Below are 24281 nucleotides of genomic sequence, written 5' to 3' on the forward strand. Positions count from 1 at the left end.
TATTATATAATATATTTACATTTTGTACATTTGTATTATATGATGATAATGATAAAACATGACGTTTAATTACATTATGATACCCCTTTTCAATTAAGACTTCGACAACAAAAATTCCAGTATATTTGAACTTTTAAAAAAAGTCATCCAGAATAATAATGCAAAAAATATTGATATCCAACCTAGTAATTTCTTTTAAGAATTGAAAGAATAATATATTTTTAAGCAAAGCAAATATATCAAAACTTTTTTTTTGTTCATTAAGTTTTCAAGCATTTTAAAAAATTCTGCAAAACTTTTGTGGCATCTAGAAAACTGTCAACAACACTATAATTACTGTATAAAATATATTATCATTAAACACATATTAGCGAGTGCATGAATATACAGCTAAAATCGCATGTAGTTGTACATTTAGTCTGATTTTCAAATTATCCGGAAATAATCGTGTTTGGTTTTTTACATTAGTGTCATAATTCTGCATCCAGTGTTGATCTGCGATATTGTAAATAATTGCAAATCTTTGTTTTCCATAAAATTTTAGGTTAAGAATTAGTATTTTCAGGTACACATGGTTTCCCATGCTCAATTTATCCAAGGATAGAGAGGCTGCATCACAAATCAGGTATTTTTTAACAGTATTTTTTTCCTGAATCGTGAAAACTCGCAGATGTCAGATTATCATTATGCAGTCATTACACATCCTGCTAAAAAACCATCAGTAAAAAAAAATGAGACCCCTTTTTTTCTAAAACAAGTATTGTTTAAATTTACTAAAATGCTTCTATATTTTCAGCAATGAAGTCACTTCTGGATATAACATCAGCTTTTGTAGGAGAAAACTCTAATTTCTTTACACCAGAGATGTTACAAGGTAAGAGTATAGGTATTCCTTTCTGCTGCTGCCACTACCAAAAAATTTGTATGCAAATCAAGGCAATGCAAAAATGATAGACAATGTAATCTTTGTAATAATGGACAAATAGTGATCATGGTGATATGAAAAAATATGTATATATTGTACCTTCATTGTTTCATTCCAAACTATTGATTAAACTAGTCAGTTGTAAGTTTTAATCAATATAATTTATAATTCTTTGTATATAAAAATTCTTGATATGGTCTGAGTGTAAGATTGAAACGCATCGCATGCTCAAGGAACACAAATTGGTACCTTCATTGGTGTGTGTGTATAATAAAAAAATTTAAGATTGAAACATAGAGGAACACAAATTGTGGGGTGTGTGTGTATAATTTTTGTCTGGTCCGCAGTTTTTTTCAGTTCTTGAAAGTACAAGACCCTCTAAAATAGCAAATATCTGAACATAGGAAATCTACTTTTTGGCTGAATAAAATATTTATATAGTCTAGTGCAGTGAAGTTGCCAATTCCGGGTCACGTCAGGGTGTTTCGTTGATAATTTGCAAAGCTGTTTGATTTATATTTTATGCAATATATGTATTGAAAGTACAAAACAAGAGTCATCCAAAAACATATTTGTTTTCAAAATAGCTACACGGGAACAATATTTACAACGGTATTTCAGCACGGCCTAGCTTCCCCAGTTACGAATCATTTTCTCCATTTCCGGGTCATGTGAATTCACGGTCTTGTAATAGTCATGGATCGTTTCGGAACACAAATTTTATGATTTTGAAACATTAAAGAATTCATACAGTTTGGAAAAAAAGTATACAAACACAGGAATATGTTTAAATAATTTTTAAAACAATAACAACAAAACAAATTGCAATATGCAGAATTAACAAAAATATATATTGGATTAAAATAATAAAATTAAATTTATTTATTTAAAAAATGCATTTGAAGGGTAAACTCAGTATTATTTTTTAGAAAAATATTTTCTAGTTAGAATACTTTAAATAATTAAGGTAAATACATGGTTGTTGCTTGGTTTTGTACATTGAGTTTTGACATGTTTCATACCACGCAATTACGTGAACCGCAATTGGAGAAACAACTACAGTTTGATTAATTAATCATTATAATTTTATTTGAGCAGTGATCATTATGATTGATTTCTAAATTAAAACTGAATGTATTTTCCACACTTTCAAGCTCTTATTATTTATCAACAACTTTTATATCAGCCTTGCTGCAGCGAACAGAAACGAAAGTAGCCTGTCACCGAAGCAGAAACATACCCGTTTTCAATGCGTGTGTTTGAGATTTTCAATTGTGTTCTCTTACAGTTGATATTCAAAATTTTGTAATTAATTACAGACAAAAAGACCAATTCTTCATGACCAGTGTATTCATTAAGTTTTTTGCGCTTAAATTTTAACAAATATAGCATAAAATACAATGAGTGACCCGGACTTGGAGACGACCCGGAATTGGTGACTCCACTGTATATACACTCATTACTCTGGTCCTCCTTACCAATAGTATGTGAGCACAAAAACCATAAACATAATAGTCTCTGAGAGACTATTATGTTTATGGTTTTTGTGGCCTAAGAATCAATGGGAATTTCATTAGCCCATTGACTTCGATGAATATACACTTTTTTAAATGAGTGGCACTGTAGCTCTCTGGTCTATCAATATATTTTTTCAGAGAGCTACAATTCTGCAGCTATTTGAGGTGTATGCTATGGAATGTATACTGTTAACCAACTTTTATTCACGTGCAAGAAATTTTTGCCAAGTTCGCGAGAGCCTCGTTATCATGAATATTTCTTGTCGCAAACCGGTCCTTAAAGAGTCAATCTAATTAAAATTAGATGTTAGATCTGCTCACATACTCGCTACACTAACATCTAACAACTTCCCATAAAGGGTCACGTCAGAGGTCAAATTCATAACAGCTCTAGACTTATTCGCTTCAACAATATACGATTATTTTGCAGGCGACGATTTGATTGGTTGATAGAATTTGACTTCTGACTTCTAAAGTGACCCTAAATGGGATGTTGTTAGATGTTAGTGTAGTGAGTATGCGAGTGGATCTATAAACATCTAATTTTAATTAGATTGTTAAAGAGTATGTGTCATTAACAACAGATCCAAAAAGGCTTGATGGCGAAAATTAATCATCGCGAACTAGTTTATTCCTGGTAAATCACAGTATAAAGTTGTTGCGAATAAAAGTTGGTTTACAGCAGATGATATAGCAACAATGCAATTCTGGCATTCTTACATTACATCAGTCATCTATCATAAATTAAAACAGGGACAGAAATAATATTTATCTCTGATTGCAAATTAAAGTTGGAAAGGGTTTTATATTAATAAAAAGCTGCAAGTAGTTTTTGCTTGTCAAAATAATGGTAATTAAGGCCAGAATATTTTTATTCCCTGTTTTGTGCTCAAATGTTTGAAGCTTTTATGTTACAATTTTTAAGGGGGATAAAGAAATGCACAGATATATTTATATTCTTCTATCTTAAAATTTAAGATAGTAGAATATGCATTTCTTTATTACCCGCCAAAATTAAGTTAAATGCCCCCATCCCGAAAAAGTACCATTGTCTTGATTTATTTTCAACATGTTCAATGAATTTTATGAAGGCCTCTTAAGGATACACCAAAGGCTTTTTTCAAGATTTTTGTCAATTTTGAGATTTTTGGCTAAGAAAACAATGCTAACCACTGCTTTATAATGCATGAAAAATTCTTGCTGATTATTGAATGGTTTTCTAATTATTTAACAATAATCAAACATAAACACTAACACATGTGAATGTGCCGTTATTGAAGCTTCTGATTTGGTCTGTAACTGCCTGCTACTGAAAGGAGCAATTAATCACTGTGACCACTTGGGGAATTCTTCACTAGCCACACAGAGGCTATCAGTAATTAAACAACAGGGACTCTAAGGTTTAGGGAAGGAGATCTAACAGGTCACTAATGACCATGAAATAGGAGGTGGAGCTTAGCTCTTGCCATTTTGCCGGGAAATCTTTCTGATTCAGAATTGAACCTATTTTACTTCATTAAAAGCACCTAAATAAAGAATAGAACCTCCCATTCTTGTGAATATGCATAGGAAATATGGATAAGTGACAGGTATCCAAAGCTGAATCTCCAAGGTGTCATATATTTCTAGCTTTGGCAGACTCGGTTGTGTAATGGGTTTTTGCCCTCTACTGTAAAGTAAGATCAGACAGTTGGTGGTATTATTTCAAAGGATTCAGCTCCCTTATTTATTGACCAATTTCTCTGAAAACTGGCTAGATTGTCTCTCAAATGTTTGTTCACAAAACCGTATCTCAGATTTTTGATATCTTGCTCAGTTCTCGAATTCTTGGGGGAAATGTAGAATTGGGCTAATAAATTGGTAACATTGAAAGACAAATGGATGTAACTTTTGAATAAAAAGATTTATCAAAAATCTGAGATACGGTATTAAAGTTCAATCTTTAATCTACATTGAGGCAAAATTTTGACTTTGAGAGGTGAAATACAAAAAACTTGATTTATAAAATATGAATGCACTAATATTTACATTAAAATATTAATAACTTTTAAACAAGATAAAAATGAAAATTTAAATTAAGATTATTAAATAGTGAATTTAACAAGCTTTCAAATGATATATACTTTTAATATGTTATCTTTGTTAATGAAAGAATTACAAGCAAATTAAATTTTGCCCCTTGGAAACCTTTGGTGTATCCTTAAAACACAATGTATTGAATTTGTTTGGAAATACACATTGTTTTTTTTTTTGGAAGACAGAGTGCCATGTGTAACTTAAGTATTTTTTTTTTCAGAACTGCCAAGAAATGTATTAGTGAATATACTGCCTTATTTGAATGCTGCATTTCTGCACAAAATCTGCATCAAAATCTCAGGTAAAGACATGATTTTATCATATCTAACTAACAAAGATAAATTTAGATCAGCTACATGTAAATCATTTTATTGACTATTTCTTCATTAAAAAGACCTTCAGTGTTCAGAGCTGTGGAAAAAACATGTCCAGAAGAGATGGAATTTTTGGAATCGGATTGGTAGCACCTTCTCGACTGTCTTTAGTGACAGTGAAAGGACAGAAGATTTCCATAAAGTCTATCTGATCAAACATTTCCTGGATCTGCTGAACTACTGCTGTCTCAATGTCCATGTTCCAGGTAAGGTTTTACTTACATTCATTGTTTATTGTGTCTTCTTTGAAGATTTCTTATGATACTTTAATTTCTTCAAAGTTTATTTCGATTTACAAACTGAAGATTAAAAACCAGCTTTGCGTAATCCAGGACAATACATTTCATTATCCATCCTCCTTGAATCATTCAATCATTTGTTTGACAAAAAGTTAACATACTCTTTTTGAAATTTCATAGTTACATCTTTTCATTGTATTTCTCAGTTGAACCTATGGTATCCTTTAGATTATTGTTAATTTGAAATGTTGTTTGCATAAATATCTTGCAGATCCTATTGGATTACTGAATTGTCCTCTACACAAAATGAAACCATGGAATATTGTAACCAATACATCACTTCAGTCAGCAAAATACATCAATGAACTCATACATTACGCTCAGTACGCAGAATCAGTGAGCCTGGTGGGCTCTCAGTGCAGTTGGATTTGTTGTCAGAGGGAATTGCTTGATCGTCTGCTAGAAGCTACAAAGACCGTCAATCTTCATGTTGTTAATGACACGTACTATGATGGAGTGAGAACCCTGTTATGGAATCTTATCAACAAAGGAAAATTAGAAGAAGCTAACTTCTCTTCCATTACTCCAACATTATCTCAGACAAATCTACATGACTTACTAAAGATTTGTGCAGGCGTTACTGTGAATAGACTTGTGAAAAATGATACGCCTCCACCAAAAAGGCCCAGAAAGCGTCCAAGAGAGTCTTTAGAAGACGCCTCCAGTAGTTTCACCACATCGGTTATTTTAGATTCAGGATATGATTTACCTGTGAGTAAAAAAGTGTGTGTGAGGTTAGATGACCCAGACAACTCCTTGGATAACTCTGTCGTGAGCATCACCACAACTAAGGAGGTACCTAGAATAGTTGACGTCATTGACTTTACTGGAGGACAACAGGAGGAATCTCAGCCCTCAACCTCAGCAGGGAACTCAGCAAATACAACCGCAGCAGCATCGGAAGACTTTTCTTATGAAGAGGAAGACTTTGTCGACCACGAGACAGATCCACGTCTAGAAATGGAGGACATATCTGCATTCAGTGTGTGTGGCAGCTATATGGCAGATAGATCTGTTAGCAATGATAGTGACCTCTATGATGTTGCTGTTCAACCTATCATGAGAATGAATCCCAGGCAGCGGTTTCCACAACCTCCTGTACCTTTAGTGGACGTCTTTGTCAGTCAAGTAGACTCAGAACATCCTGTGAAAGGAGTCTCTTCTTTTTCAGTAACCTGTGCTAATCTGACAGGGCTTCTTAGAGTTCTGCCTAATTGGAATGATCTAAGAAAAATTAGTCTGTCACATGCTAGTAAGTCACTAAGTGATACATACAGGTGCATGTATAGTTGTATACAACTAGTAAAACATTTTTTTATCTATTTTCTGTACAATTAAATTCTGCTTACTTGGAATGATCTAAGAAATATAAGCCTATCACATGCTAGTAAGTGTTACATACATGTAAGTGCAACTAGAAAAAATGTTAATTTTGATTTTAATTTCTGTACATTTCGTAGAAGTTTTCTTTCTGAGAAATATATTTTCAACATTTATATCTTCGACTTTCAGCTATTGATGGTGAGTTTATTATGAATGCTCTGCTTGACAAAATCCGTAATCATCAAATTTCACATCTGATGTTAGATGACTGTTATTTGTCAGACCAGTTCTACTCAAGACTCCTCAGTGTTCTACAAAACCATTTCAAGTATGATGTTAGCCAAATTTTTTTCTTGAGCAGAGATTGTTCCCATATATAATTTGAGGCTATAGAGATCATATGAAAAGTCAATATGGATATAGTCAAAGGAGAGGGGAGAAAGAGAGAGCGAACATAGAAATCTCAAGTTACTGTAGGTTAATAGTTTGTAAATCTCCATTAATGGATCCAATGAAATATACCTTTAAGTTGATAATTTTATCTTTGACTTCTTTATAGAATAAGTGGACAAGCATTGGAACTTGTTGATGTTCAGGCGTCATCTTCTCCCCTGTCTGTGCTCTCTACAGAAAAATACAAAGGTAATATTGCACTGACATTTATACCAAAAAGGGGATTTGTCATTTTGATAATTTATATACATTTATGTAAAAAAAAACTTGTCTTATCCTGATGTGATATGTATTCAAGAAATACTGGCCTATTGCAATGAAATCTTTTAGTCCCAGTAAGGAATTTATTTATATTACTGTAGATCACTTAATTTTTGCGACACCTTATTTTCGCGAGACAGTCATTGACTCTTTATCAGCGAGACAAAATTTTCACGAATTATGGTCATTGCTTTATATAATCTTAAGGAATTCTATTATACGTGAGAATGAAATTTTCGCGAGCATGCCGCCTCGCGTAATTATGCGAAAATAAAGTTCTCGTGAATAAAAAGTGATTTACAGTATTTTAAGTCTTGTCTAAGCTGAAAAGTTGTTAAATATAGTAATTTCTATGGAAATAGTGGTGTCCAGATTAGAAAAGATTGGTATATGCTTTACATGTAGTGAAATTGCCTTATTGGATTTGGATGAATATTATTTCATATACTAAACTACAATGAAGTTTAAAGATACATATCCATAAGATAATCATTAAATAATTATAATTATACCTTCAGAAACCCAATACGGAGTGAAGAAGTTGAACCTTAGTATGAATACTTTCCATTCTTCTGGATTGGAAGCCCTAACAACACTGATCAAGTATGATAGGGCACTAACTCATCTGAAACTGAATGGCTGCTTTCTCCAAGAAAGTCAAGTTTGTCAGCTTCTGCAGGCTTTGTCAGGTCAGTTCAAGAACTTGGTCATCATCAATGTGTAGCAAAATACAGTAAAAATGGTTATAAGTAATACACAAATAATGGATATATGCTCATAGTGAAGTGTTGTTTGTAGTTCTTGAAAATATCATAAACATATATCTATCTGATATACTGAATTAAGTTTATGATGAATCAAACTTAGTCATCCCTGACATTGTGCAATAATCTTGTTTATTGTAATGAAAATGTACAAGAAAAATAACAAAAAATAACATTGACTAAAATTTGAAGATAGAAAACCAATACAAGTAGTTCTTAAAATAATATAAATTGAGCTGATGTTGGAATTTGTTTTAGTAAACATTCATTTGTTCACAGAGAATCCACAGCTCCAGATGCTTGGACTCAGTGGAAATTTAGTGGCAGATTCTGATGTGGAGTCAGAGCTACTTAATTTCTTGTCCAAAGTCAAAACCCTCACCACCCTCACCATGAACTACAGCAGACTAAGACCACTGTTTGGTAAGAAATAACATTTCAACCCCCAGTCTTCTTAAAAAAAGTTAAAAATGGAAATTTCCAAAAAAAATCTCTATCATTTCCATCAAACAAATTTGAAATGTAGAAAGATATAAACTTTTAAATCAAATTCAGTATCGCTTGGATAGATACATGTATATACATTTTTCATTTTGGTTATATAGTTAGTGACCAAGCTTTTGTGTCAGCCGTGAAGAATCATCCAAAGTTGAAGGAACTGTCAATGAAAAATAATCATTTAGGTAAGAAAAAAACAAGAAAGCAATATTTTTGTATGGCAGCATATGTCAGTTTGTATTTAACTTCCGGTAAACGATGCTAAAAATGAAAAAAATATTGACATGATTTCGTGAAATTACTCTGGTAATCATTTCTTAAAAATAATTTCTGAATCTTGTAAGATTTTTTTTTAAAGAAAAATGAGCTAGCGAGGAAGCAGCTCAAATCCTGTTTTTACTACACTTTGGGTTTGAATAGAATTAATGTAATTTAAGGTGTGGTCCAACTACTGATATTTAAATCACATTCCATAATTGTTAAATGAAGTATAAACATGCTAAATATTTTTGTCTCTTTTAGTTTAAAAATGATAGAAAAATACATCTTTAATACCATCATAATTTGAGAAAAATAAAATAATTTTTAATTTCCACAGTTTATTGAGACATTCGCCAAGTAGATGTTATGGGAAATACCAAAATCTAAACATCTGTAGCCAATACATTTATGTTTGAATATGAATAATTCTTGGGGTCAAAAAGTTTGTGAGAAATACATGTTCAGATGTTTATGAAAAACTATATTGAGATAATTCTTGTGGTTCTTTGTACTTTAAAACTGCTTATACATTTGTAACTGATGAAGGGGCTCAATGCACATATGTAAATCATGTTGATTTTTAAAAAAAATCCTTTTTAAAAAACCTGAAATTTCCTTACATTTAAATATACTAGCATTTAAAGTTGTAATAATGAGAATAAATTTATTTATATATTTAAAAGTTCATCAAGTGTGTCATTTTCTTGTTTATTTCCTATTTTCGAGGAAGTAAGCATTTATGGGTGTCAGATGTTTCTTACAACTTGTCATATTTGATGAAATAGTAAAAATCACATGCTTAAAATATTTTTTTAAATTTGAAATTCATTTATGGAAAATCTGTTAATATTGGAATTAAATAAACAAAACAAAACAAAACATATATTAACACGCTTAAGAAATATGTGACATATTTTGTGAATGTATATGTATTTATGCTGAAAATCCTTAGAACTGAGTATAATTTGGCTTGACTTAAATTTGAATTAGTCTCTCCAAAGTGGAAAGGTAAGACCCGTGGTACTTTATTAATATTACAGATAAAGCCATTTATTTTCATTTTAGGTGCTAGTGCATGCCACTTTTTACAGCTATTGTGCAGTGAAGGACAACTTTCCTTGCAACATTTAAATGTCGGGTATGTATATTCAAGGCATCATGATTTATCTCTCCTTGATTTTCATGATGCACCTAGTATTTTTTTCATGATAGTAATTTACATTATTGTTTTCCACTATTTGTAAAGGTATAACTGGATGAAGATTGATGACATCATAAAAAGTGCAAAGGAAATACAGGCATGTAGAGAAAAAAATGAAGAATTTTACAGACCCATACTACAGAGTTTAATACTGAGTGGGAACAGGCTAAAACCGAGGGAATTTGAAATCGTGAGAAACCTGTTCAAACCGTTAGTTGTAGAACTTGAAATTAACAGCATTGATTACTCAGTTCCACATGCTGAACACGTGGCTCAGATGTGAAAAGGTAAACAGGTGCAGAAATTACGTTTTGCGGAAAGCCAGATTCCTGGAAAGGTATAAATTCTCTGTATTTTAAAAATAAACATTACTCATGTCTTTTATTGTTCTCTTTTAAACATATGAAACACAGCACTATGTAAGGTTTCATATGCTTCCCACAATTCCCTATCCCTCCAACAGAAATTTTCACGAGTGCCCGTGAACGTTCATTCCGTTAAACAGGTCTCTGAAATATCAGGCCAACATTAAAAAATAAATCTTGTTTGTAGTGGAGCAAAAATCTTCTTCCTTAAAAAAGAGAGAGATTTTGAGGATGAATATAATATGCATTACATATCTGAGATGAAGATGGTAAATCTTCAAATTTCTTCAATTAGCAGATGTATTTGCAATTGAAAGCTTCTACAGGTATAGAAAAATATGCATTGAAGAATATCACAGACATTATATGGCCATTTGTTGCATTTTTTTTTGCTACATGTATTTCAATTAGCATTGAAATATTTGACCAATTCACTACTGTTCAGTATAAGTAGTTTTAATTGTGTCAAACCTATCCTCGTCAGCATAATGTTGACCATATGTCAAAATGCATTTACTGAAAGCTATGTCAAAATATTTTTAGATTCATAATGATTTAGAACTTTTTAGCATATGCATGTTTGGTTGTTTTTTTCTTGAATATTCTTTTGGTGAAAATACAGTCCCATTTTGTTTTTTTAACATATGCTGAATATGCCTTTAAAAAAATCTCCCGGTCTGTGTTTGAACTGGTTAAGAAATTGCAATAAAGAATAGATATTTTTTCAGAAAACTGACTGGTGCATTTTCCATTTTTTTTTTTTTTTTTATTCCAAAAATAAGTATGTGAATTGGAAAAAGGTATTTTAAGTGTTTAAAATGTTAAAATCATTACCAAAATGTAACTTTAATATACCTTTTCTCACAAAGTACTTGTATACCACGAGTGAAATATATGAAGATACCAAACGGTATAAGCTCAAAAGTTCATTAAACAATACAAGCCAGGAGCAGAACAAAAATGGACCTCAAAAACATCAAAGGTGAGATCCGGTGCCATGGAGGACTGAGCAACCCATGACGACCTTTCACACCCGCCGTTTGCTCGGAAACAACGGAAATCAAAGTACTCAGAAGTACAGAGAGCCGGGCTCATTTACAGAGTAAAATGAATTTCTTACATAATCATACGTTTATATTGTATTAACAGATAAATAACAAGAATATCAAATTAAAAATTCTGATGAAAAAATTGTTTTAAAACTAGCAATATAAATTATAAGACACCGACAGTGAGTTTTCGATCCAAATACCACGGTCTGAGTTTGTCAGAATCAAAATTAATCTGATCTACGGCTGAATGTAACAAACAGGCCAGTCTGGTTCCCTCTCCTGTTTTTCCTCGTTAGTGTAGAGAACTACGATAACACTGATTATCAGAAATCCTTACGCTAATAAACTATGTTCTTTGACTTAAGACTGAAGTTTTCAAAGTCATTACTACTAATGTTTATTTATTTAGATAAAACTTCGTTTTATTTATGTTGCTTTATTTAGCGTTTGTATTATCTCAGAAGCGGTTGAGAGTAAGAACTATAATTTTATACGTAACTTTAAAATGGCGACTATGGGGTTGACATCCTGTCTTGAACAGGATGACATAAGCCGGCAATTGCTCTTTGAGCAATAAGCCCGGCTAAAAACCGGCGGCAATTTAGTTTGTAAATAATGGCCTAACAATTAGTATGAAAATAAACAGTCAGCATTTGACTCAATGATAGATTGTATTAGCTGACAAGGTCATTTATTGACCATAGAACTTACGAAATGATGACTTTAAACGAAGCTTTATATTCTTGATTCATCAAAATGTTTGTCCATTGTCCCTTTAAAAATTGTTCATACCTAGAGCATGCTTTTGCTATCGAATTAACTGAGAAATATAAACCCTGTATGCAATGATAAGGGGACATGCTGCAAAAGTAAGGGGAGTTTACGATCGAAAAGTAAAGTTATCACGTTTTTTATGAAACTTTGTTATTTGATTACCATTAACGTCGTTTTCTAGTAAAATATCCAAATAAGAAACAGTTGTGTCAGAAAGTATGATATCTTTTATTTCAAGCTCACCATCAGTAGATTTCTTCAAAGCGTACTTAATATGCATGTAGAAACTTTAGGTTGCAAAAAATATGAAGATTATTGTATTAGATTAACATAAAATTACCCCTTTTGTTTTTACCTGTACTATTCAGGTGATCTATCTGTTTTTGTCTGACGTTATATATCCTGCATAGGTTGTAAACTTACAACATTTTGAGCTTCTTCTCTGGAACCAAAATGCATCCAATTTTGTTTTCGTTTTTTCAGTCAAATTTACCTTCAAACAAAATTACATAGCATTTGGTCACTCAGGAATAGAGCCAAAACTCTAAAAATAATAAACAATGAACCCTTTACTAATATTGTGAAATTCAACTCCCCCCCCCCCCCCAGGAGGATACAGAGTCCAGGGTGGACATCAGTTAATCATACATTACACTTTTTTGCTTCTGAACGTCAACATAAAACTGTAAAATCGTTATAATTTTATTGCTTTTTAGGTTCCTAAAAACTAAAATCATGACCAATTGTTAACCACTAGGGGTGTGACTTTATTGGTCGTATATTGATACTACAACGTACTGTAATATCATAGCGAATATGACAGCAGAGCATATGCTATTAATAACGCCATGTCCCCTGAATAACGTTGTTTATTTCTAAAACATCGTTGAAAATTATCATTTACTCAGATACAATAAATGGATATTATTTGCATTTATTATAAAAAGTAAGCAGCTAGCTCTCAACAAGTAAGTTAGTTTATGTTCCTCAATTGCTATTTATAGCGTCACTTTCACTGAATAACGTTGTTTATTTCTTAAACATCGTTGAAAATTATCATCATTTACTCATACACAATAAATAGATATTATTTGCATTCTTATAAAAAGTAAGTAACTAGCCCTCAACAAATAAGGTTATGTTCCTCGTGTTGAGGCGTCAGACCTCAGAATTGAGAAGGTTAGACAAATATAAGAAATATATTATACAGTCAATCATACAAGATCTAAAATTACGATAATGAATCAATGTCAAGTTCTAAATTTTGTATACACCGGGTTGGATTAAATACAAATGTTCTAAATTTTGTATTTACTCACATCTGGTTAATTCAAAATTTAGAACACGACAGGTTCCTCGCAGTGAAATTTTTGGGATAAAGTTCCTGAGTTTTTGGTTCAAGAGGAGTCAGGGTTGCATGATACTCAGGCCGCTGGCAAATCCCATCGACCTTTTTAAAGAAAAAAAAACATTAATACTTAACATAGAATGATAGATCTTCTGTACCTAAACTGCACAATGCTTCCCATTGAATTCATCTCTGGTATTTGAAACCAAAGTATTACGTGATATAAAACAACGTTACAAAATTCTCTTTGTAAAAGAAAGAAAGACAAATTATTTTTTGTAAGTGTGATATGCATTGCTCTTTGAAATATAAAATTTCAACCAAATTAAACTAAAGACTTGAAGTTGCTAACAATTGTTGATACATTTCAATGTAATAAACTTTGCTTTATCATATAAAGTGTCCTATGATGGTCTGTGATATAGTATGTTGATCAAGATGTGCCATGGTATCATGATTCAAATATATTAAAGAATATGAAAATGAAATGCAAGATATAAATGTTTCTCTCTATTAAAGTAATTTCTGATTCAATATTTTATGCCCATTTTAATTGATATTTTCAAACTATACTGTTCCTAATATACATGTAATTAGCAAAGTGCTAAAATTGCATAAATTTAACATATGATTACATTTTACAGATGTGAAACCTATATTGCCTTTTAATACGATGAGCACATATTGCAAATTTACCTGTGTACATGTATACAAAACAGCAAAAATAATTCAGGATGTATATTAAATGCAGATAGGCACGAAACTGCGTATAATGACATGATGATGATTGTAAGAACTAACTTACAAACTTCTCAAACGTGACTTACAAAATTTCAATTTGATACTCGTATTAGTCTAGCTATAGAATGTTCTTAATGTTTCTATTTAAATTGATGGTGAATAACAAATTGTTATTAGAATCAAACAAACCGATATTTCAAACACAAAAAACACAGCTATGTAGTATGTAATATTGTATAAATTGTACATGAATTATTATGAAGAATAAAAATAAATTGACTCTGTAAGGACATGTAGATATGAATTTAGTAACAAATACCGATTATAAGATGAGGTGTAAAATATTTAATTTCTATAAACTTTTTCATTGAGGAAATTCTTTTTTACCTTCAGCATGATAAAGCTAATTTTTTGCTCTGGTCGAATACTAAAGGAATTTGTACGATGTGAAGTGTCTTTTGTGATTTGTTTGTATCATCTGTTCTTAACAGAACAAAATACTTGTGGCCTAGATGTATCGATGAATTATTAACAAAAGTTTCGTCCATTCTTATGTCGACTCTATATATTCCAATGAGCTTGAAATAAACAGATATAACAGAGTTTGCCACACCTGTTTCATGTTTTACTAGAAAAAAGTTGTTAATGGTAATCTAACAACCAAACTTTATGATAAACGGGATAACTTCAATCTTTTTCGGTCTTTAACTTTCCCTGTACCCTTTTCACTTGCATATGGGGTTTATGTCTCGTAGTTGATTCTATACTCAAACGTATGCTCTACGTTTGAATAATTTCTAAAACGAGGCAAACAATTGATAAACTAGTTGCTTCATCAAGTTTATCAACTGTCACGTTTAAAGTAAATTAATCATTTCGCAAGTTTCTAATTTGTCGATAAAATGACCATGTCTGCAAATACAACTTATCCTTAAGACAAATACTGACTGACGTTTTTCATACTTATTGTTAGTCCACCATTTACACACTGAATTGTACGTTTTTTTCTATTTTCCACTAGCACGACAAGAAGCACTGAGCATGTGTGGCGTATCGACAGGAAATGCTCTCTCCTCCATGGCACCCGATCCTACCTCTGATGTTTTAAAGGCCCGTGTTTGCTCTGCTCCTGATTTGTATTGTTTGAAAGGATTTTGAGCTTTAACCCCGTTCTTTGTTCAATATACTGTATTTCATTTACATTTTATTTTCAAATAGAGTAGAAACAGCAAATCATTTTATAGATTTCGACGATCGTTGTTGCAAGAGTTATTTTTTTCAGTTTTTAAAACTCTGAACTTTGTAGAAGATATTAAAATCCGTTATCTTCTTCTTCTTCTTTTCGTTCGCCTAATCACACTTGAATCCCAGTCTCCTCTACAAATCTTGTGGTCTTCTGTAGGGCTTCCACTGGTCCATAAAGCTTCTCTTGTAGCGTTGTTGGAGTTGGCCATCTGTTGTTTCTCAGTGCCTGGTGTATTCTGCAGTGTTGTAGGAGGTGTTCTGTATTCTGCTTCAGCTTCTCCACATGGACACATCGGTGATGGTATGACTTTCATGACTCTATGCAGTTGTTGGTTGAGTCTGTTGTGTCCTGTCCTAAGTCTGAAGATGGTCGTCTACTCAGGTCTAGCCAGTTGGTGATAGCTGTCTTGTTGTTGAGGGGTTCTGTGTATTGATGTGATGATGGTTTTCATCTCTGAGAAGCCTACTTGGTTTTCATATTGCTGATGTTTGGCTCCCTCCTTTGCTATCAGATCAGCATTTTCGTTTCCCTTGATTCCGCAGTGAGATGGTATCCATTGTAGTGCTGTTTGAAGGCTTTCGATGTTGTGTAGATGTTGTTCAAGTTCGGGGAGTGTACCTTTGTTAATGGCTTGCAATACAGATAGGGCATCTGTCAGGACTACTACACTTGTTGTTTTGTTGGCCTTGTCTCTGATGGAGCGTACTGCATGGGTGATGGCTTCTTCTTCGGCTTTGTAGTTGGAACAATGAAGGCCTGTTGGTATTGCCTCTGACTGTTTTTCTCCGTTAGGGTATTCGATGTAGATACCCGCTCCTCCTTCTGTTGTTGCATTTTTGTCTGATCCGTCTGTATAGACTCTAATCCAAGATGTTGAGGGATACTGTTCTTCTATCATACTGATTGTGAACGATTTTTTGACCAAATCTGATTGTTCGTTTTTAGCAGTGATTTGTGGGACTGAGGTGTGTATGGTGACATTTCCAGTTTTCTCTGCACAGGGGCTAGCTGTAAGTGTGAACTCTATTGGTTTAACTAGTTTTGGCAGAACGTCCTGATATTTTCGCTGTAGTGCCCGAGTCTCAAAGGCAAAACTAGATCTTTTGAGTCTACCAGAGGATAGTTGTTTCATTCTCTGGCTCATTGGATGATCCTGAAGGCATTGATACTTGGTGGCCTGTATCATAGCTTTACATTCTCTTTTCTTATTTAATGGTGGTATGTTGGTAATTTCTTCCATGCTTGCAATTGGTGTTGATTTCATGCCTCCTGTGATAATACGTAATGCCTGGTTCTGGACTTTGTCTAGTGTCTGTAGGTGACTCTTGGATGCTGTTAACCATGCACTAGATCCGTACTCAAGATGTGGTCTTACGTTTCCTTGGTAGACAGTTTTCAATACTGTTTCATTTGCACCCCAGCTTGTTCCTGCCAGTTTTCTCATGATGTTAAGTTTTCTCCTAGCTTTGGCTTCTGCTGACATTATGTGCTGTTTCCATGTCATTCTTTTATCAAAAGTTATCCCAAGGTATGTTTGCTGTTCTTCCATTTTAATTTGAGTATCGTCCATAGTAAAAGTGATGTTTTGAGTTTTAGGCGATAGTGAGAAGAGAGTTCCTGTTTTTTTTTTCTCTGTTGATGGTAACACACCATTCTCTTGCCCATGTCTCTACTTTGTCTAACGCTTTTTGTATTCTGTACTTTGCTGTGGTTCTGTATTCCTCAGAGCACCATAGTACCAGATCGTCCGCATATAGTGCTATGTTTACCCCGTTTGGCATTTCAGATACAATATCATTCATAAATAATATGAAGAGAGTAGGTGGCAGTACTCCTCCTTGGGGAACTCCTTGCTTAAGAAGAATTTTCTTTCCCAATTTTCCATCTACCATCACTCTGGCTCTTCTGTTCTTCAAATAGGAGTTGGTCCATTTATACATCCTTCCCTTTACGCCGAATCTTTGGCGTTTTACAAGAAGGCCATCTTTCCAGACTTTGTCAAACGCTCTTTGTAGATCTACGAAGACAGCTAATGTTACTTTCTTTGATTGGAACGAGTCTTCTATTACTTGTGAGGGATGTGTAGTTTGGTCCTCTGTGCTTTTGTATTGTCTGAAATCGGCTTGTTCGTGCCCAAGAATGTTTTCTGATTCCAAATACATGTGCATGCGCTTGTTAACTATGCGTTCCATGAGTTTGCAACAACTACTTGTGAGGCTAATTGGACGGTAACTTGCGGCTTTTGACTTGTTTTTTCCTTTCTTCAGTATTGGTTTCATGATGGCTTCCCTCCAGCATTGTGGTACTTGGCCTAGACTCCAGCTAAGATTGAATATGTCCAACAATTTGTTTAGAGCTGAGTTGCCTAGTTGTTGAAGCATCTCATTGGTGATATTATCTGGACCTGGAGCCTTTCTCTTCTTTAAATTTCTGATAGATGTTATCATCTCATGTATTGTGATATCTCTCTGCATGATGTCATGTGTTGTTCCTTTCTGTCTGTCCCGTATTTCTGATCTTACTTCTTTTCTTCTGTCATTTGGGATGCTAATGTTGCTTTCCGCCTCGTACCCTTTCGCAAATTCATTTGCCGCTGCTTTTCCAGTTCTTATATCGCCGTCACTTTCTGTGGTGATCTTTTCCTCTTTACACCCTTCGTCATTTAAAGCTTTGACTTCTTTGGAAAGAATATTAACAATGTTGTAAAGGATTTCAACACTAAGATACTAAAGGCAGCAAAACAGAGTATACCAAGAGGTGTTAGAAAGGACTACAAACCATATTGGTCCAATGAGATACAGGCAACACATGAAGCCCTAACCAAAGCAAGAGAGGAGGCTGAACAAAATCCAAGCCAAGAAAATAACATCAAACTACAAAAGAGCAAAGCCAAACACACAAGAACAAAACTTGAATGTCAAAGAAGAGGATGGAGAGAAAAAACAGCCTTACTAAATATGGAAAAAGATACACGAAAATCCGTTATGAAATATAATTCTGTATTTATATATATGGAGTTTTCGCAAACTCAAATTTCATTGAAACAATACAAATCGGAATAATCGCAAACTCTTACTTCAGAAAACATCAGATCTGGGACCAGGAACCGTATTTAACTACAAAAGTTTTCCAGTCCAGTTGCAAATTGCTTTAATTGCTTTTTAAAAGTTACGATTCACTTTTTATTTTACCAATGAAAGTCGTTGCATATATCTTCCTTTGGTTTTTTCCCGATTCTAAAACATCCTTCTTATACAGTCAGGTGCACTAAATGGGGGAAAAAAGCTGTAATAAACAGTATCCACTTTATTTAATGCATTTAAAGCATAAAACATGAGAAAAAGAAAAATCCCATTTCTTATGAGTACCTACATATATACATAATTAGGATTTGTCTTTAACGTATGCCTCATTTTTAGATATTTCAGATTATTCCCAAGAAATGATTTAATTTTTCACTTGTCCTTACATACATATACTGTCACAACTAAAATAAAGAAATATTTTAAAAGGTACATTTATTCTCTTGATTTGTATTGTTGAGCATGAACCTTTATTTTTCATAATATGATCGTGATTATAAGGCACATATTTTTACTAGTCTTACATTGCATTCCTCGAACAAACGTTGTATGAGCATGTAATGGTTTCGCTGTACAATATCAGCAGTATTTATTGAAACTCAGAGTTAAGAATTAAATTTTATATGGACCCAAGTCCATCGAGAACGGTCGAATAAAAAAGCAGTGGTTCAAAAAACTGTCACTGACAAGGGATGAAATGCTAACAGGTTGTATAACCACATCAATTTTAAAATCGTTGTAATGAATCCTGTTCATTGCAAAACAGATGTTGTATGTTCAGACAATTAGTTTTATGCAATGGAGTGTGTTAATGATGCTTTATTGCTGGTGCAATTCTTGCTCTGAGCTAGCTCTCTAGCGACCCAGCTCCGAGCAAACTACGGTTTTACACTATATGAAAATTTAATTGAATTGATCGTATGTTTAAAAAAAAAACGAAGTCAGCACAACCTGATAACAGTTTTACGGCATATTATTTTGTATTTTTTGTCCATAGTAAAAGTTTCTGGAGGAGTTATCTCTCTTACACTTTTTTGTGTGTAATTTCAGAATGAACTATTGACAAATCCATGTTTTCATTAATATTTTCAGAGAAATTATACTTTTTTAAAAATTGAATAGAAATATTAACGTGTGTTGCCCGAAGGCAAAATTTATTGCAGTATAAAATGCGGTCCTCAGTATATTTTTAATTTAAAAAAGCACGATTCACAAAGGATAGTTTAATCCTCTATAAAGCTATAAAATACAAAATATTTTAATTCAACTTAAAGGAAAGGAGTTCGCGTTGTATAACGTTCCTATGACCCATGTTTTTAATGGTAAGAAGAAACTAAAAATGATCCAAATTTAAAAATGTCTTACTAGGAAGTAGAAATACATTTTGCTGGCATTGAAAATAAAATGTATGGCTGAATGCCTGTCAGTGTTATCAACCGATAAAAAACGAAAGCTGTTGTAAATATAGTAGTACGATAAAATAGTTTCATAGAAACTCAAATTTACAGAAAAATCAATCAAGGTAATTTATTTGTACAAGTTAACATTTAGATTCATAAGGGTGTGTTAATGGCCAAAGAACATTAAAAAGCATTACAGAGGCAACAAATAAATAAATTTATAAATAATAAACTAAGAAGATAAGTCCTTGTGAAGACGCCAGGTTTACTTTTCTTGTCTCTACAAAATATATTACAAAATTAATTTCCAAGATATCATTGTATGTTGAAACAAAAGTTCGAGTTTTATAATAGTTAAAAAATAATATTCCAAACATAATTCAAAATTGTTGAGATGATTTTTGAAAAAAAAGTTTAATATATACAAACTATTTAATGGCTTTACTTTATCGGTATTCAGTTTGCAAAACAAATAGGGTTTTAAGAAACCTGTCCAAATATACATTATACACATCATTCGTATTTTAATTAAAATAAAATCAAATTAAATAGCCCTTTTGAGTGGGATTATAAATAGATTTTTAAAAAAAATAAAATACATATGTCAATATTTTCTCATGCTTTTATTTTCTAGATTGAGATACTGCTTGATTTACTGAAAAAACATCATCTAATTAAAAATATGATTACTGTACATTGAAGACTACCAACTTATTACGGTTATGATTGATCTGATTAAGAACATCTAAGTATATTGCTTCATTAGCAAAAAGTCTTGTCATTTGTGTTATTTCCTGCTTTTAACATGCATATTTTTTATTACGCACATGTAGATTGCAAAATGATACAATGATGAATCAAACAGTCTCATACACTAAGATCATCGTGTAAATATAGAAATATTGTAACATGTCGGTTGCTATTTATAAACATGACGTAAAAACGAAATACACATATGTTTGCATGCATACATTATCACAATCATTACAAAAGTTGTTTAAATAGTTTAACCTTAACTTTAGACGAGACGCGAATAGGTGTTTAAATAACGACTGTTTTAAGTGTTTTAAATCTGTTGTGGTAAGGTGTTCAAGGGTAACCAATATTGGTTCTAGAACAACAAGTCTAAATAAGTGTAATGACTCATGAAACCACATGAACATTTATCAGAAAGAATGTGCATGTAGAAGGAATATTTTTGATCCCCGGATTTGAAATTGAAGCGATTATGATATAAAACACTTTTTGATCTTGACGTCAATTTTCAATATGCTGTCACGATCGTGCATGAATAGCGGTCGAACTTTTTCGTGTCCATAACATTATAACGATGCAAGCAAAATAAACATACATCACTATGGACTCTCTGTTTGTAATGTCAAATACACAGCACCGTGGTCAGCATTAATTCTTATGCGTACTTATTGGGAACGTTTTAACAACAAAGCAAACATTTTGTCCAAGTTGGTCATTTGAATGTGACTTTTAAATTGCTTACTTTACAACCTCGAAAAATAATTGATTTCTGGTAATATTGATTCCCTTGAGTGGAAGATTGTTCACTGAAATATTGATGAGTGTTATAGTTCATTTCGATTGCAACAGATACATAACTGAAAACGATATACATCACTAGCAATATGAGATTTTTTTATTTTGATAACAACAAATCAATATTTCAGTCACTGCATGTATGTAACAGGTGCATATGGAATAAGAATTATTAACGTAAAATAATTATAATAATGTACTCACGTTGTTCTCCAGGAAAACAGTTGGCATCGTTTCCACTCCATTTGGGATTTTGCAGGCCAGTACGATTTCATTAAATACACACTGTCACGCAAACTCCCCAACGAGTGAATGAAATATATCCATTAAAATCAAAGTTCCTGGCCTTTTTATTCCCCTAAAAGACAAACTTTATTTATACAAGAATTTTGTGAAATCCGGTATCTAAGGCCAATATCCCGGTCGATCCTGCATTATTTCACAATATTCATCACTAGATGTTAAAAGTACATTTAATTTTAAAGAATAAACAAACATTCAATATGTTGAGGTGACATTGATTTTTGTGGTCAGTGGATTAAAGGTCCAGTTTTGTTATTTTGGCAATTTCAGCGCCAAAATTAGTGGTATGTTATACCGAATACCGTGTGTGACTCCCACGCTTGGGATTTCACAATTCATAAATAGAAGAACTACATAGATACTAAAAATGTTCTAAGAAAGTTTTTAAGATAAATTTAAGTTTTAGCAGAAAATAACAGGTTAAAAGCATTTAAGTATGCTTCATTTTAAAAAAAAGTTTTCTTACCTTGAATAAGTTCAAGTACCCATTAGTACAATCGAACATGTCCCGTACGTACTATTTCCCGCCTTCGGTTTAGCAGTCATTGATGGATTCCACTAGTAGGTGTGTCTAAGTGACGTCAGAGATAAGAACATCTTTGGGTCAATATATTACTATTGACGGGTTTTATGAATGAAATGAAATTTTGTATCTCACAATGGTCTCTATGTATCAAAATGCACCATTTTAGAAACAGTTAAAATAAAAATTATGTCTCTATGGTGTAATTATCTCTTTAAACAAGATTTGTTTAAAAATAGTTTATTAATAGACATTCGTCAACGGAAAACCCCTGAACATTCTTTTGAGTTGTAGGTATTCTATTGGTTAGTTTGTGTATTTGAACGACGCAGATTTTAGTGTAGAATAACTTCGAGCTATATGTGGTGCAAAAAAAAATTACTCAAAATATGCATCCTTTTAGAACGATAAGTATAATGGATATAAGTTTTCGATTATGTGATATCTAGGTTGACATATAATATCGCTAGGCCTTATAACAAATCTCTCAACTAATGAACATGCTGTTATTCATGATAAACTGGATTAATAGATATTGTGAGATGTTGTGTGACCAACTTGAGGTTTAGTTACAGTATTATAATCTTTTCAAATGGGATATGCAGACTTAAAATATATTCAACATTATCATAACAGTACAAGGATTAATTTTTAACCACATATTAGGAATATTTTAAAAGACTATTATTTTTTTGGTATATCTTCCAATATTCTTATTACTTTATAAAACCTCTTCCTTTTGACTGTGTGGGCCTGAATATAAGAAATATAAACTCAGTCAATGCATTATTTAAATCAGATATATTAAATTCATCAAATATTTACACAAATTTTATTGATGATTTTAATTGTTATACATCTGAACCTTAAAAATATTATCTTCAAAATGAAATAAGGTGCATTCTGCCATGACTAGGGCAAAATTACCCTAAACATTGATTTTAGCAAAGGCAAATAAAAAGTATGACCAAAGCAGAATGTTTTTTTTAAATCTTAAATTATGCCAGAATATGAATATGCTAAATATAGTATATTTTTATCTTTTTTGAGAAAACATTACAATAATAAGGTTTATTTGTTAATATTTCACACTTTGAAAAATATGCAAATTTTACATACACTATCTATCATGTTCTAAATTTTAAAATTATAATTATTATTATTAATTTTAAATGCTGCATTTACCACCCCTATGTCAATTCAACATTTACAATATGATTTTAGTTGAAAAAGTGTTTTTTCTCTCCTTTTTAGAAATATTTTAATTTTTTTTAACAGTCTTTATAGTTTTAATGTTTTTAAAGAAAATTTTATAAATATAATTTTAAAAAACTGAAAGAAAACATATAACAACTTTTGAGAATAGGATATTTACTTTTTTACATTAAGGATACATAACACAAACAAAACAATGATTGTTTTGCATAGATTGATATACCCTTGTATATATATGTTGACTTATTTAGATTTAAAATGACATAAAAAATAACAAATCTCTAAAATATAAATAAATCATGTTTTATTCCATGCATAGATATGCAACTTTACGTGATTCTACACCAAATTTTACATATATATTTTTTTAAATTGTAACAAAATCTTCAAATTTCCCCCAACGTTACCTGTCAAATATAATTCAGGTGATATATCTAAGAAAATTATTGCTAATTTCTGGAATTGTTTGTGTTATTTATCCTTATGGCAACTTTGCCCTACTTCAACAAAGTTGTATTTTGAACATGAAATTAAGATCTTTATAAAGAAACTTAACATATCTGAAAAAAACCTAGACAGATAGAAAACATAGCAGATGCAAGTGTTAAACCTTAGCGTAAATGGAAGTATTATCAAGGAAAGAAAGGATTTCCCAAATTATTTATGCAAAAAACAGATCATTATCAAAAAGAAAAAAGATATCAATATTGTTTAGCTTGGAAGAAAGT

General features: G+C 32.1%; 1 protein-coding gene and 1 long non-coding RNA gene across 3 annotated transcripts; one reads left to right on the forward strand and one right to left on the reverse strand.

Moving 5' to 3' along the window:
* The first annotated feature begins 392 nt into the window (after window positions 1–392).
* On the forward strand, window positions 393–21971 carry LOC134263145 (uncharacterized). 2 transcript variants are annotated; one of them, XR_009991192.1, is made up of 13 exons: window positions 393–625; window positions 797–874; window positions 4739–4819; window positions 4913–5098; window positions 5403–6443; window positions 6704–6842; window positions 7074–7156; window positions 7747–7917; window positions 8272–8415; window positions 8598–8675; window positions 9817–9889; window positions 9998–10289; window positions 21729–21971. XR_009991192.1 is itself a non-coding variant. In XM_062745454.1 (12 exons), exons 2-12 carry the CDS (start codon window positions 799–801, stop codon window positions 10233–10235), a joined length of 2310 nt encoding a protein of 769 aa, XP_062601438.1. In that variant the 5' UTR covers window positions 393–625; window positions 797–798; the 3' UTR covers window positions 10236–10331. The 2 variants fall into 2 exon arrangements, 1 of the variants encoding a protein (XP_062601438.1); XM_062745454.1 differs by lacking the exon at window positions 21729–21971 and having other exon boundaries at window positions 9998–10331.
* On the reverse strand, window positions 19491–21798 carry LOC134263146 (uncharacterized). Its single transcript, XR_009991193.1, has 2 exons — window positions 21717–21798; window positions 19491–20241 (listed from the first exon to the last, which is right to left on the reverse strand). It is a non-coding gene; the product is annotated as an uncharacterized LOC134263146 (long non-coding RNA).
* Window positions 21972–24281: the final 2310 nt, after the last annotated feature.

The sequence above is a fragment of the Saccostrea cucullata genome, unplaced genomic scaffold, assembly GCF_032062105.1.
Source record: "Saccostrea cucullata isolate Sc308-1 unplaced genomic scaffold, CSIRO_AGI_Scuc_v1 ctg378, whole genome shotgun sequence".
Lineage (NCBI taxonomy): Eukaryota > Metazoa > Mollusca > Bivalvia > Ostreida > Ostreidae > Saccostrea > Saccostrea cuccullata.